Below are 15024 nucleotides of genomic sequence, written 5' to 3' on the forward strand. Positions count from 1 at the left end.
TGAATACTTTGTTGGCTCTCTAGCTGACAGCATCAAGACTCAGGCTCTTTACATAGGTAGACTCTTGCCCAACCAACTGGGAAACTGCACCAGGGATGACAAACTAACTTTCTTCTCAATCTACCCCTCTCTACTCCCACTCCATGTCTTCCCATTCTCAGTTTCATATTTACTACAGCATTTGCCTATATGCAAATATTTAGCTGTGTCTGTTACACCAAGCATCCTCCTCTTCAATCCTTCCAGGTCCTTAAGTATAACATTGAAAGGCTTCCTTCTCAAATTCCTATTCACTGGAAATTTTTCTACATGCAACTTCTCCAAGATGTTATTACAAAAGCTTAGCAAAGCCAGTGTCTACTATAAGTAATAAGCAACATAAGGGGGAAAACAGCCTTTATTCATGAAGGACCTATGTATCTGCAGCACTAACCAGTGCTGGATAAAGACAACTCTGCAAGTAACAAAGATTTTTCAGTGCAGTCCTGAGTTGAATAACGAAGCACTAGAAGCTATTACTCTATGTTTGCTTTAACTGTTCAGCCACAAAGAACACATGCAACTGATCTTTCTTAATTTCTGGCATCAGAGGCATGAATGCAGGCTTCTTCCAGCTTTATTAGACTTTTCTGCAAAGATGAAGCCACTTATAATCAACTCAAGTATCAGACAGACACTTAACTCCTTCCTAGGACCTCTAAAATTTTTATTTCTCAAGAATAAAACCCTCAAAGATTAAGCACTTCATAACTGTGACCAAAACAGGTCTCCCACAGAATTGCAGAAATACTATACAGTCTCCAGTTCCTTGTGTGCTGCTCTTGTGATTGTACCTGGTATCACGCAGCTTTGCCTTTCTTATCTTAGTCTGAATTGGCAAAATAGTACATCGAGCTCTAACCAGAGATCAGGCATCCTCTATGACCTAATTACTTGGGTATTCATCCAAGCAAGAGACACATTATCACAGGAAGGAGATCAGAGGACAAACACAGGCACATATTTAGATCCATAGCAAGAATCAATTATCAAAAGGTTTTTTTCCTAGAACTGGTAACCAAAGCACTGGTTAACCTGCAATTTTCTCCTCCCCTTTCTGATGACATCTACAACACTGGCAGTGTCTGTGGACTCCTTTTATTAGATGAGTACACTGCAGGATTTTTCTTAATTTTGTATTTTTTCAAAGTATCTGAAGAATATTGATTGGAACTAGTGCAAGGCTGAGCTATGTGAAATTGGTATGATATGGGCACTTTAGAATTAGGCAACTACTTTTTAGTTCATTTCAATAGCTGAGGACTGGAGTTATCAATTCAGTCCTATGTTCAGGTTCATTTGGCATTAGGACTATTGCTGCATAAAGCCAACTGCCAAACAGATCACTTTCTTTCATTTTGTGTCAGGAACTTCAGATAACTGCTAAACAGTGCAATTAAAGGTCTCAAACAAGAACACACAGGTAAGTAGCTCAGTTTCACTGGTTATATGGCTCTCTCTTCATTAACCACTACCTTACTTTGCCAGTTTGGGGGGGTTTTCTATATTAGCAGAACAGACCCTTACATATGTTTTAATTTGATACAGTGATAAAACCAGCATTTTGAATAGTTGATTCTACATTAGAAAAATTCTTGTGGAGTTTAGATGATTATTTCAAAGTTCTCCTAATTAGATGTTTTTCTACAACTTGTTTTCAGGATTTCTAGAAGAATACACAGGACAGACAGAGAATCTTATGCACAATAGCTTGGCTGCTGTTCAATCAGAGTGCTAAAGGAACACATACACAATGACTGCTAAAACATTCAAACACCTGAAGGAATGCTGCGTTCAACTTATCACTGCCAGACTTCAGCATAGCCACAAACACCATCCACCACTCATATGGAGCCCTCCAGAAGAGAGAAAATTCTTTGCACTTTTACCTGTTGCAGTATATCCCACTGCCAGACATTACACACATCAAGCATTTCCATCATGAGTACTGAAGAATTGTTGTGCTTTTTGACCTCAGCAATTTCATTTTATCATTTTGTCTCACTAGCCAAGTTCTCCAGGCATCCTCATCAGAACAAACAATTTTGTGGAGGCTTAGGTAAATAGAGTGCAAAGGGGCGCTCTCATTTAGTTGGGTTTGGGTTTTTTTCCCCTCACAGAGTTTAAAAAAATCTAACTCAGCTGACACAGTGCTGAACATCATTGCTCTGGTGTACATTGCTCCTTTGGAATACAGACTGTATTTCATCAATATATTCAGTTGTTCTGAATTATCTTGACATTTCTTATTTTACCATGTAAATAAGATTTATGATGATTGGAGGTCAATATTAATTGTCATAAATCAAACCTGAAAAGCTTTCCCTTCAACTATATTATTGAAACAAACTTTTCACTTTTTCCTGAATCTCAATGTTTTACTCAAATTTTATTTGAAAAAAATTAACTTGACATGTCAACAAAAAAATTCCAACCCAGGAGGTCAGCGTTTTATAATACAAAGTTTTAGGTGTATACAAAGGTTTTAAAGGAAAAAAGCTTCTTTTCCTACATTAACACAGACAAAATACAAGGACACACAGGAAAGCTTATGAGCACCGAATACTTAATCACTATAGCAGAAAATAAACCAAAACCAAGACATAGTTCATTTCACCTTAACAAATATAAAGAAACAAACAAAGAAACAAACTATTTTTTAGAAAACTATTGGAAATCATTCCTTCTAAAACCCCAGGAAGAACACTATCTGTAGATTCAAAGAGCCACCAACTTCCCCTCACCCTCACCTCAACTTTTGCAACACATTGAAATCTACACCATTAACATAGACCATAAAATGAAACTTCACACAGTGTAACGAACTTTACTGTTAATTTAGGGCTGCCAAGATCTTGGCCAACGAGAGGACCTGAGAAATGTAAAGATACACAGACAGTCAAATCCACATGATATTAAATGCATTTACCTGCCTTGATGTTAAATTTAAAGCACAACTTTTTTAGAGACTCCACAGAAGTAAACCTTTATATATCAATTATAAAGGACATTTTCTTCTCCAAAGCTCTCTCACTAGTAAAAATCTGTACCCATTTCTAATTACATCTTATTGAAAGAGAACTTGCAATTATAATTATATTCTGGATCAGATCTTCAATAGGTGTACTTCTATTTAGACACTTCCTACAGTGGGTAGACAGTAATTAAATGATTTCTCACCTTGACTACTCCATCAAAGCCAGGGATAGTGTTGACCTTTGCATTCTTGGCTAACAATTTGCTTTCAATCTTGTCTCCCATAGCTTGAATAGCATGGGTGTCAGGTCCAATGAAGGTGACACCTTCTGATGCCTGCAAAGACAAACATAACTACAGGAGATGAAACTAAAAATCAACCTTACACAGGCATGGCTATTTTTTCCCCCTTTTTGAGCTAATTAATGAAACAACATTTAAAAGACACAGTGATCTGCTTATGTAACAACTTAGTAATATATAAGCAGCATTTCAGCCAGTTCATCAAAAATGTGTATGACCTTGTGAAACTACATATACACACAGATTCAAAGCCACTAAAATTAGCATTTGTATAAATCAAAGCCAGGTCAAAAAAATAGCTTAAAAGTAGAAATACTACAGCCTGAAAATCAGAAATATCCCTTGAGAAGAAAGGCTGGTTAACTCACCATTTAAACAGTCACAAGTGATTTACAAAGACACTTGCCAAACTCTAATGCAGTTGAAAACTCCATTAGGTATTCCTAAAACCAAACCTTGAAACATCGAAATGAAAAGTACAGTCCCTTACTCAATGTATTTAAAGATCTTGAAAATAAGGTCATAAGTGAAATTATGTTTCCCCAGTTCTTTCTGGCAACTCCTTTGCAATACTAATGCAGAAACAGGTTAACATAAAATACTTCAATACTTCGATATGTAAGTAGAACACTGAATTGCATTTTTCCCCCTCCTGTTTCTCTATGCCAGAAACAGACTTCAGTGATCAAGCACAATGACATTTTTTCAAACTTCTCCAGGGTCAGTACTATACTGAGCTAAAGGCAATTCTATCAGAACTGCTTCACTGAAAGTTATTGATGTATCAGAGAGCACATGCATGTTTCAGGCAACTTAATGTCTTTTGTACCACAGGAAAAAAACAGCAGACATACTAGTCTTGCACAACTTTTTACAACTGTTCCACTGAATTTTTTTTTGACCAGTTCTAAGAGTTGGAAAATGCTTAAAAAAACTTGTTTCCAGCCAGTGGGCAGTTTACTTAATACCTATACTAACATAATGGCAAACCTTCAATTTCTTATATCAGGGTTAATGCCTCAGTATTTTGTCTGATATATACTTGTACTGCATATGTTAGGGCTGCCAGACAGTTACAGTCACTAACAAAAAAATTTCCTGAAGCTTTGTGTATTTATGTGATGGCAGCACATAACCACAGAACAGACATCGGAAAAATATGGGGTTTTTAAGTTGTAGAACAATGTCCTGTTCATGATCTTACAAAAGCTGAGAGCTCCCAACATGCTTGGGGGCCACTGTTTCCACTGTCAGCAGCTTCCCAGCAGGAATAGTGTAATACCAGAAGCTCTGCGTAGACAACTCCCTAACATCCTAGCTAACAGGGTGCTACAGATAACACAGAAAAGACCAGGTAACTATTACAGACGCAGCAGGAAACTCAGTGCAAAGACACCCAACCCAACTGCAGAGCATCAGTTTAGCTACAAAGGCTTGCTAGCTTCAACTCACAATGAACCATCTGGGTTTTTAATCCCAGCCCACCTCTTCTCTACTACAGTAGGCTTGTTAGCTCAGCAACTCAGTAATATTGATTTGATGAATAGATGTCTTACAAACACAAAGTTGGGAAGACTGCAGTAGAAGGAAGGGAAAGGAAGACCAACATGAGGGTGCAGGTCTGTTTGTATTATAGTACCAAAGGATCTAAACACTAAAGGAATTCACTCTTTAAAGGAGAAAGGAAACAAATAATGGAATTGATGTTCAAAATCAGTGAAAGTTTGGAGCTGACTGTTTCAGGAACAGCAGATTACAACCTGAAAATTTATACTTCATTCCCTCTTAACAAGAGTTTTAAATAGGTGTCTGCAGGTAGGGCAGAGATCCCTTCTGTCAGACTATATTCCAATCTCAAAAGGCTTTGTGGAAAAGGTACACATGCACACTTGGCAACTGCAGATTATGCTGCCCTTCTTGTATCACTCCTAAACTCAAAAATACTTTGTTTCTACAGTTTATCATAACATTGTGGCATCTGCATCCTGGTCAATGCCACTTCCAAGTTTCACCATACATTGCTTCCTCTCACCACCTTCTTCTCAAAGTCTACCATCAAAAACATAGGATTTCCAGATGTCATCAAGATAGCGGGTCCAAAACTTTTGCTTTCCAGTCAAAGGCACCTAGAAGACATCTTACTTGACTTGCTGTCTCTTCTCATTGCCTTCTGGCATGGACTTTGAAAGTGCCCAGATCATTCCCTGCTCCCACCCAAGCAGGCAGTTGGATAAGAGGACACCACCATTCAGGAAAGATTAATGAACCAGCTGAGAGGGAACACACCAGGCCATTTCAAGAAATGAATCTACTGCATCCAGTATATTTGGCACATGAATCTACTGGTTTCCAGTCAACACGTCACACCATCTCTTACAAAGAAAGAGTGTGCATTCTCTGATGTGACTTAAAACTAAATTTAGTGATACAAGAAAAGACTGTCAGTTAAAGGCACCTACTGGACAAACTCTTACAAGTCTGGCTACAATAATTTAAGACCTCAAAGCTGCTTGCTGGAGCACTCTGCCAAAAGGCTTGTCAGCTCATCACCAGAAAAGTGCCACAGCATCTTCATTGCCAATACTTACATGTGATGTACTAGAGGATCTGTTCAAAATTTTAGTGCCCAATACTGAAAAGAAAAAGTAGACCATAAAGAATGTGACAGTAACAACATCAGCTCCCACAAAGGTTTATCAGCACTCATCCATTAGCATCTTTAGTTTATGAAACACACAGAAGTGGTGAAACTGTGCAAAAAAAAAACAAACCTCAGTGCCTGCTGGCAGTCTGCCCACATGGATTTGCCAGGGTAGCAGCAAGCACTAGAACCTCTGCTATACAGACACAAGCTTACACACTGCATATCAAACAAGTTCTGCCAAAAGTTGTTAGTCCTTCACAAGTTCATCAGCATACAGCATACTCCACTCCAGCCTTGAAGACTAATTATCTGGCCACAGAACATGTCGAGTTTCAAAAAAAACCACACACACACTACACCAGCATTTTCTTTAAAAACATAGCTGTGATACCTCTGTATCACTGTTCTACTTTGTATAGTCAAAGGTACAGACAAACAATAAGGAATATTTTATAAAATAATTTCAGAATAAATTCCATGCCAAGAAAGTTAGTTCTTTGACTATAGGGTGGATATTGGCAAATTTTCCCCAACACCCTTCTATTTTTGAAAGCAGCAATAGTTTAATTGTAATCCCATAAGAATCACAAGTAGCTCTTTTTTTAAGCCAGATAAAGGCCTTAATTTACCTTCAGGGAACACAAGACCCCGAATATGCAAAAATTAAACAATTCTGAAGTAGGACAAGCAAAAGCAAGATCTGGAAAATCTGTTTGGGAAATCTGTGGTTAAGCTGTATGTGACCTTCCCAGTCTGTCAACCATGTCTGACTGCTCTGGGACCAGAGCAGGGCAAACTCACCTATGCTAGTGTAAATATTAATACCACACTCTCAACATTTGGAAAGTACCTGTTCATATGACAAATTCTTACGGACCTGAGGCAACCAAAGAGACTGATCCTAGAAAAGGAGATCCCGTTGCATCTCCTCCTGGAAGTTATGAATGCAGACATTCACAGTTACTGTATTATACAGTCAGTAGCAGATTCAGCCTCAGTGACAGCATAAGCAGAACTAAAGATAAAAAACATGAAGGAGAGAAAACTGCATAATAAACTTATACATACTAGCCTCCCTAGCAACATATACTCTTCTGTGGGCTTATGAATATGTGGCAAACCAGCCAACTCACTGCCAGGTCTCTCAGTGGTGCAGGAAATGACTCAACAGTTCCAAGCCAGCTTTAGACAAGACAAGGGATACTAAGACTTTTCCTCCATCTTTTACAATGTTAGTTATGTACAGTTAAATGCACTTTTTGGTGTCCTCATTTGAGCCAAGATATGTGAATCTGCATGTAACACCAGCTTAACATGAGCAGCTACAACCAATAAGGACATATGCCATGTACAAAACTACAGCTTTGAAGAACCTCATGTTTTATCTTTCAGGATCATTTGGGAAGGGGATTCTTTCACTTACACCATGCTGAGGTGACAGAAGACACTCCAAGTGCCCAGCTGCAAGAGTTCCTATAATTATCTTACCACCCAGAAGCAATTGCAATAATGCAAGCTTTGTACTTGTTCATTCTGTGGTACCTAAAATGGTTAGTTGAAGGAAACTGTTTCCCATCTCTGAGGAAGAAATGGCTGAGAGGATAGAGAGATCTCAGGAGCAGCTGTAGTCACTCTACCTCATAGAAAACAAACTTTCTTATGTAAACACAGAGATGGTTTTAAATAAGGCCATGAAATTTACAGGAGAACACAATCTGTTGCATACAGACACTGAATTATATGTTCTCAGACTCACATATGTTTTCAAGACCACCCAAACTTGGGGTGCTACTTATTGGATGACAGTAACAGTAATTTACTTAGAAGGGCTTAACTGCAGCACCACTGGCTGGGTAGGCTCAGAGCCTGCCATCTCTTAGGAGTGACCAGAGAAGTAACTGAGCTAGTCTTGTTACTTTCCACCCATTCTCTGCTTTCTGTTCTGTACATCCCTTCCCAGTCCTATCCACCCCTCTTCTCCAGGGCATGCTCTGGCGCTCATTCGACCTAGCTGACCAACATGGCAGATGACAGCCTAGATTTCTTTTCTGCAAGCAGTGTTTTGCATTGCTTTCATGAGTTAAAACTAGCTAAACAGAGCAGCTAAATGGGCATTGGAGAAGGACCACAAACTGCTGGAGCATGCAATTGGGAACAAGAACCTTCTTTTGGGAGAAAGCACATAGGCACATCCTCAGTTCAGGTGTGCAGGGGTAGGGACTGCATGCTGCCATTCAGCCTGATTTTGTGGCCAAGTCCACATTTCTGTTTGAAGGTTTGTTTTAAAATAAAGCATGTTCTTGCTTCTCTGAGGAGCACTGAATCACAGAATGGCTGAAGTTTGGAGCAAAGCCACTGCATGAACCAGCTCTTTCAGATGCACTGTCAAGCAGTGGAACAATTTAGGGGTAGAAGAGAAGTAGAAGCAAGATTCTGTTGCAGTGACATAACAGTAAGACCAGCAAGTGTGGTAACAACTTACCACACTTAAGAACTTATTGGTGAATGAGATTGAGGGAATATCCACAAACAAGAACTCCAAGCAGTAGAAACTGTTATCATCAGTCTGGTTTTCAACAGAGTTTTATCCCAATCCTCAAGTTTTCTGCACAGGGAAATCTGGAAAAGGTTTCCATAAAATACTCACATTCAGCTGTTAAGTTTTTTCACTGTTGTACTGTGGAAGGACTGCCTTAATTTCTCTGCTCTCTTGACATACAGCCAGTCAAGGAGTCAGATCCAATGGGGAAGGAAAGGGGCAGAAGTAGTCTGATCATCACAAACAATATCTGAGTTCCAGAAAAATTTGAATCTTCCACAAATACAGTCTCCCATCTACGGCAGGGACTCACAGTTCACCAGGAGGAAACAGATCTGTACAGGCAGGTGCCTGCAGCCATGTACAAAGCAGAGCAGATACACAGCACAGCTCAAGGATGATTCTAATAGAGGCATTTGAGCCCAGCTAAGTTACATGGGCTAAATGCAGGGCTGAGAAGCAGAGCTCACAGCAAGAGGAAGGTCCAGAGGTTTAAACAACCTAGAAAATAACCAAGAATAGAAGAGTCCAGTTGAAGTGGCCAGATGAAACATCAAAAGAGACAAGGACTGGGAGTCCTACCAGAGAAGAAAAAAAAAAAAGACACCCACACAACACCACGCTGACATCTATTGAAATAGGTATGGAAGTAATAGATCACCTCACAATATAGGAACTGGCCATTCAACACTGGGAAGGAATCTCCCTAAGAAATATACTATAAGAATGTATTATAAGAAGCATCCACTCAGTAACCTAGGAAATACTTGACTGGTAAAATATTCTACAAGAGCACATGGTGGAGGTGGAAGAATGCCCTGGAGCTTTCTGCTAGATGCACAGAAATAATCAGCTCAAACAACTGGACCCTGTTGCTTATATCCTGAAGGTTCAGAATAAATAACATACAGGAGTAGCCAGTGATCAACCCAGGCATCAACCTGCACATTTAGTATTAACAAAACAAGAATTTCATTCTACGCAAGCTTATTTTAACCTGGAAATGCCTGAAACAGCAACATGCCTGGGTATTTTCATAGATCAAAGGTGGTAACCCTCCAGCAGTTCAGCTAACAAGAGTTTCTCCAAACTTGATTAGAATTAAATAAGTAGAACTTTTCAAGCCAAAGGATCTTCAGAATACACACATATGTATATATACAAGAGAGAAAAGACAATACTTAAGAGTTACAGCAGCATCCCCCATTAGGACAAGGGTTTTTTTAAAAGTGAGCCAACACTGAAGAAAAGCAAACTACAGCCTTCTGTACAGGCTTACAACAGAACAGCATAGCACCTCTTAAGTGAATACAGTATGTGTTATAAGCAGATGGATAAATATGCTAGAGGGGAAAGGGCTGTAGCATCCTACTTTTCTCTGACTATACCTGCCTTTGGGTAGTGTAGCTCTTTCTAGAGGTCTGGCTTTTTTGTTTGAGGGTTTGGGAAGGAGATGGAAGACTACAATCACCTTGAGCTGCATAAGCAGCAGACAGGTAGACTGGGAACTAAGAGGTTAGTGATTGGGAAACAGAAAGCCCAGTGCTACCTGCTAGAAGGAGGTAAAAAACTAAGCTGCTCAGCCTGCCAGACCTCCTTACTTGTTCCAAGTTCTACTTGAAATAACTTACCATTACTTGGCTCCAAAACACTCTGCATTTTAAAAGCCAGACCCACCAGGCAAGTTGTATCACCACCTGAGACATTATACTGTGCCATTTTAAATATCTGTACTCACTGTCTCAAATAGGAGTACATACTGTAAGAGAAAGCAATACATTGGAAGTGTTCCTTTAGAAAAGGAAAATCTAGCAGAATAGAAAAGCCTTACCTAAAATTGAGCACAGCTGCAAGAAGTTTGTCTCACTTATTAAAACTGAAATTATAGAACACTAAAGCATTTTTACAACCACTACCTCGAGAAAAAAAGGATGATTGCTGGGCAACAATACTAAAAAAACTGAAAACCAAAATACACTCATTTACTTGGAAGTAAAACACAGATGCCAGCTTCTGTGTTTAATCTCTGGCATGGTGAAGGAGATGTATTAAATTCCCTTAAGCCATCCTAAGAAATACATGTGATGTATTTAATCCTGGTGTGAATCTGTTCACACTGGTGTCCCAAGCATAGTTTAAACAATGCAGAGCTACAAAAATACATTAGTCAGTTATCAGAAAAATCTTGTACTATATTTAAGTTCCACCAGTATGACCAGACGAACTTCAGAAGGACCAAATGAAAACACGCCATATCCAAGCCACAAAAGTGCCTTCTCTAAAGCAGGCCAGGAATAGAATGCAGAAAACAGCATATATCTTTGTCATATATAGATAGGTATATTTATGTTTTTCAAAATGTGTATGTATATTCAAATATTTGGGGGTGGGAAAATTTGTTACACTACTCTAAAGCTCAGCTTAAACAAAAGGCACAGCTCCTGAACCAGTATAAACAAGCTATGGCTACTTAACTCCACCATTCCAAAAAAGTGTGCACCTCTCCAAAGAGGTGCATGACCTACTGCATAAACACCAGGGAACAACCAGAATAAATCTAGATAGTATCACCTCGAGCACAACCGCTGCATAGAAAATACCATTTAAGTTTAAAGTCATCTCCTCTTTGATTCCATAGAAGTAATAAGTTGACAAAGTCAAAACTGTACCAGACATACGTGCAGACATCTTCCATAACAAGATACAAGCTGTGAAGTCATACTATCATAACGTATACACACAAAGGATAAATGTGCTTGCATTGATTTAATTCTGCATTTTAGAATTTTAAAAGGTTCATTAACCAAACATTTTACAGTGTATACTTATACTTAAGTGAAAAAAATAGTGTTCAGCCTCCAGGTCATATCTTTGCAAGTGAAAAGCAGCACAGAAGCAGCTTTTTCCAAGGACTCAAATCTACCAGACACTGTGAGATGCACAAAAAGTACCTCTGGTGCTCTATACTTGTAAGTTTTCCCTTTGGATCTGATTATCAAGCTCAAGTTTTATTTTATGATTTCATTTCAAAACAGTTTAAAGCTTTAGATGGTCTACATATTATTTTATGTCTTTGTCCAGAACCCAAATGCAATATTGACTTATTCAAGTTTTTAGAAGCATTTCTCAAATGAAAACTACAAAACTTGAACATACAGTAGTTTGTATGACATGCCACTGTCAACAATTACTTGTTTCGTCACCTATAAAACATTCCCCCACACACACCACCCAATGCACAGGAACTTAGCCTTGCTATGTTGCAAAAAGTTGGAGTATTCGACTGTATCAGTAGTAATGAATACCCAGAAAATTTAGGGAGAAAAAACTAAACTTAAGAATTTTCCCTGGATGGTTTCCATATTGCTTTTCTTCACTTCGTGGCATTGAAACCACCCTTGATTTTTACATGATAAAAGAAATCTGTGGAACTAATCCTAGAAACCTCTTTCTGTTTCCTTGCTAACACCTCCAGGCGACAGGAAAGACAAAATGCTTCATTTGCATCCTTAAACATTAGAAACTGCGAATGAGCCTTTTCAGCTGCAAATGTTATTGCATCTACGGTTCCAGAAGAGAAAGAAGGTTAAACAGCCTGCTCAGGTTTATGTTAACTCATCTCTTTTTAGCATCAGGAGCAGCACAAAGAGCAGAGAATGTGGAAGCTTAACAGCCCAACCTCTTTCTTCATTACGTTCAATTAGATCCTGGAAATGGATATAGCTGCTGATTACACGAAGATAAAGAGAAGAAATCAGGTATGCACAAAGGAAATGGCAAACACTAACAAGTGTAATCTTAGTCTTCCCAATCATCTAGCCTCATGAAGACCATTTTATTTTTCATGAAATACAAAAAAGTTCTACCAGTTACATGACCACACAAGATTCTGCCTGATGTAAAAGCAGCATTTGTTTAATCATTAATACAAACTCTTAGTTCAAAATGTAATGTGCCAGTGGTGCACAAAGCCATTCTGAACATGTAAGGTAAGAAAGATTCTTTGCTTGATGTGCTACATAGTACTTCATGTTATCCATTAAAAAATAAATTTGAGCGACAGTCAAATAGCCAAATACCACTATTAAGCTGCTTTATTTCAGAATACAATTCAGTACAATTTATTCTTCAAGAGTACTATACCATTTAACTTACACCATTTTTTAAAATCAGGATTCAACCTACATGGTATTTTTAATCTGCTTGGAGTGAAAAAAGCATTTGGAATTACTGCACTGAATTCAGTACAGAAAGCTAGCAGCACTTTATTTTCTAGGCCATTTGGTTTTCAGTCTGGAATAAAAGTCTTCAGCTTGGCAGAGAATGCCCATTGAGATGTTTAATACATAATATACACCACTCTAACCAAAAACCAGGCACTCATTGAGAAAAAGCAGGACAGAATGATGAGAAGGAAAAACAGGGGAGCATGCTTCTAGCTAAACCAATACCTCACAATACAAAGGACTCAAGTTTATAAACATAAAATTTTCTATAACAAACTATTAAACTGAAAGTTCAGCAACACAAACTGAATAACATGAACAGTTCAAAAGCCTGACTGTTAGAACAGATAAAGAAAATGCATAGGCAAAAAGACATTCTTTATACAGGTGTAGCATTTCTCCTGTCCTACAGATGCATATGAAGCTTTGCAAATGAATATGGAACACAAGTGTATAGCCTGATTAGCAACTATACTTTGCAATACCTTAGCTTGTGTTTTTTCAAGGGGAAAAAAAAAAGAGACATGAGATTACATTTAGAAGTCAACAAGTAAGGAAAAATTATCACTGTGTTATTGAGATGTTATACTGAGCTCACAGTCAGAGCATTAATTGTATGCAGGGAGGGGGGAGAAACCCTTAATAATAAATCAGAACCAGTAGAGAAAGAAATTAACATTCAAAAACATCTCTTATTCAGACATTCCACAACATTTTCAAAGTGACAATCATTACATTTACATTACATATTCAGAAATCAAATTAAAACTTAAGATGACTGTCTAAAAGCTCACACCACTCTGAGTTCACTGACGAGTTAAGCATCAGGAACCTTGGTATTGATAGCCAGGAAGATAAGTGACCCTAGACCCTGATAACCACTCTGCACACTGAGAAACTACATTGAAAAGTGTCATTTTCCAAACACTGTACAAGACAGACACTGAATAAGCAACACTCTTCATAAAAACAAGGCTGCAAAGTCCACTACCCTAAGCAAATTCTAACATGCAAAACTCCATTCTACCCACCTAGAGCTCCTTTTTGCTCAGCTGGTTGGCGTAGTTTAGCATCCTCCCTGCCCTCACATGAAGGCAACCAATTTACCTCCTGCCAAAGATCTGCCATCACTCATATCAAGGTAGTATTTCTTCAGTAGATGTAGCCATCCTCAAACATTTGATAAATACTGTTTTGAAGACTTTCAGAGAGTTTATAGATGCCAGAAACTACACAAGATGCAGAGCAGACCAGTGAGTTCACTTCAGAAAATTGGAGGCATCTGCATCTTGTTAGTAGACTGGAGTTACTTTCCCACAAGAAGAGTGCCATTAAACAGTACTAGATTTAATTTCTGACATTCAAAAAACCAACATCATATGGTAAATAGGTAAATAAATACCAATCTGTCAATCACATTAATAAACATTAGTTAAGAGCTAAACAAACAGTGAATCAATCATATCAGCAACAAAAACATGCATATGCACAAATTTCTTTGGGTTGGTTTGTTTTCTCTCCCAAACCAGATTTAACTAACTGAACCAACACAATGCCTTCTACCAAAGCCACCATATACTGACCTTACAGTTTAAAAAAAAAAAAAAAAAAGGAAGGATAGGACTGGGGCAACAGTTGCTCAAGATTAAAGCTTTTATATAATCTCAAGGACAGGAAGCTGTCCCATAGGTTATGTCACAGAGTAGTGTCCCAAAAAAAACACTAGCCCCATCATAGGTCTCAATTCCTCACATCTCTTGCACCTCAAGGACATGCACAGCCATCAGTTTAGGAAACATATCAGCTAAAACCAGCACTTAGACAATTTTGAGGGACAGTCCCTAGGACGGATAGTGGCAGTAGTGACAATTGTCAACAAATACACTGTCACCAGACATATAATGGAGTACATAGGAAAAGCATACAGAAAAGGTATAGGCAGGATGACTGAAAATTACACTTGTAGCCAGAGATGTCTGTGGCAGAGAATCACTAAGAGGCCAGAACTGCAGGTTACAGAGGTACTGCCACAGCAATGGTGATGAGGTGACTGACACAGGAGGCGGCTGCAATGTATAACAACAAGGGATATTGGGAAGTAGGTGGTCAAACACAGGAATGGGTAGTCCAGAAAGGCTGAGAAGTCTGTCCTTGGAGATAGGGCCATATCCGGTTGGGTTTGGAATAAGTAACCTGTTACAGTTGATCCTGCTTTGAGAGGGACTAGGACTCCAGAGATCCCTTCCAAACTCATCTGCTCTATAGCCTTAAGTGAAGAATATCAGGAAAATTATCAC

At 38.6% G+C, this 15024-nt stretch overlaps 1 protein-coding gene across 2 annotated transcripts in view; it reads right to left on the reverse strand.

Moving 5' to 3' along the window:
* PCCA (propionyl-CoA carboxylase subunit alpha) overlaps nt 1-15024 on the reverse strand; it is a 287919-nt gene that overhangs the window by 209561 nt on the left and 63334 nt on the right. Inside the window, exon 7 of one of the 2 annotated variants that reach the window (XM_065637581.1) lies at nt 3220-3351. The exons of the other annotated variant lie outside the window; for it this stretch is intronic. Coding sequence (XP_065493653.1) covers nt 3220-3351 — 132 coding nt within the window. The remainder of the gene's footprint in view (nt 1-3219; nt 3352-15024) is intronic. 2 annotated transcript variants of the gene reach the window in all.

The sequence above is a fragment of the Caloenas nicobarica genome, chromosome 1 (genome assembly GCF_036013445.1).
Source record: "Caloenas nicobarica isolate bCalNic1 chromosome 1, bCalNic1.hap1, whole genome shotgun sequence".
NCBI lineage: Eukaryota > Metazoa > Chordata > Aves > Columbiformes > Columbidae > Caloenas > Caloenas nicobarica.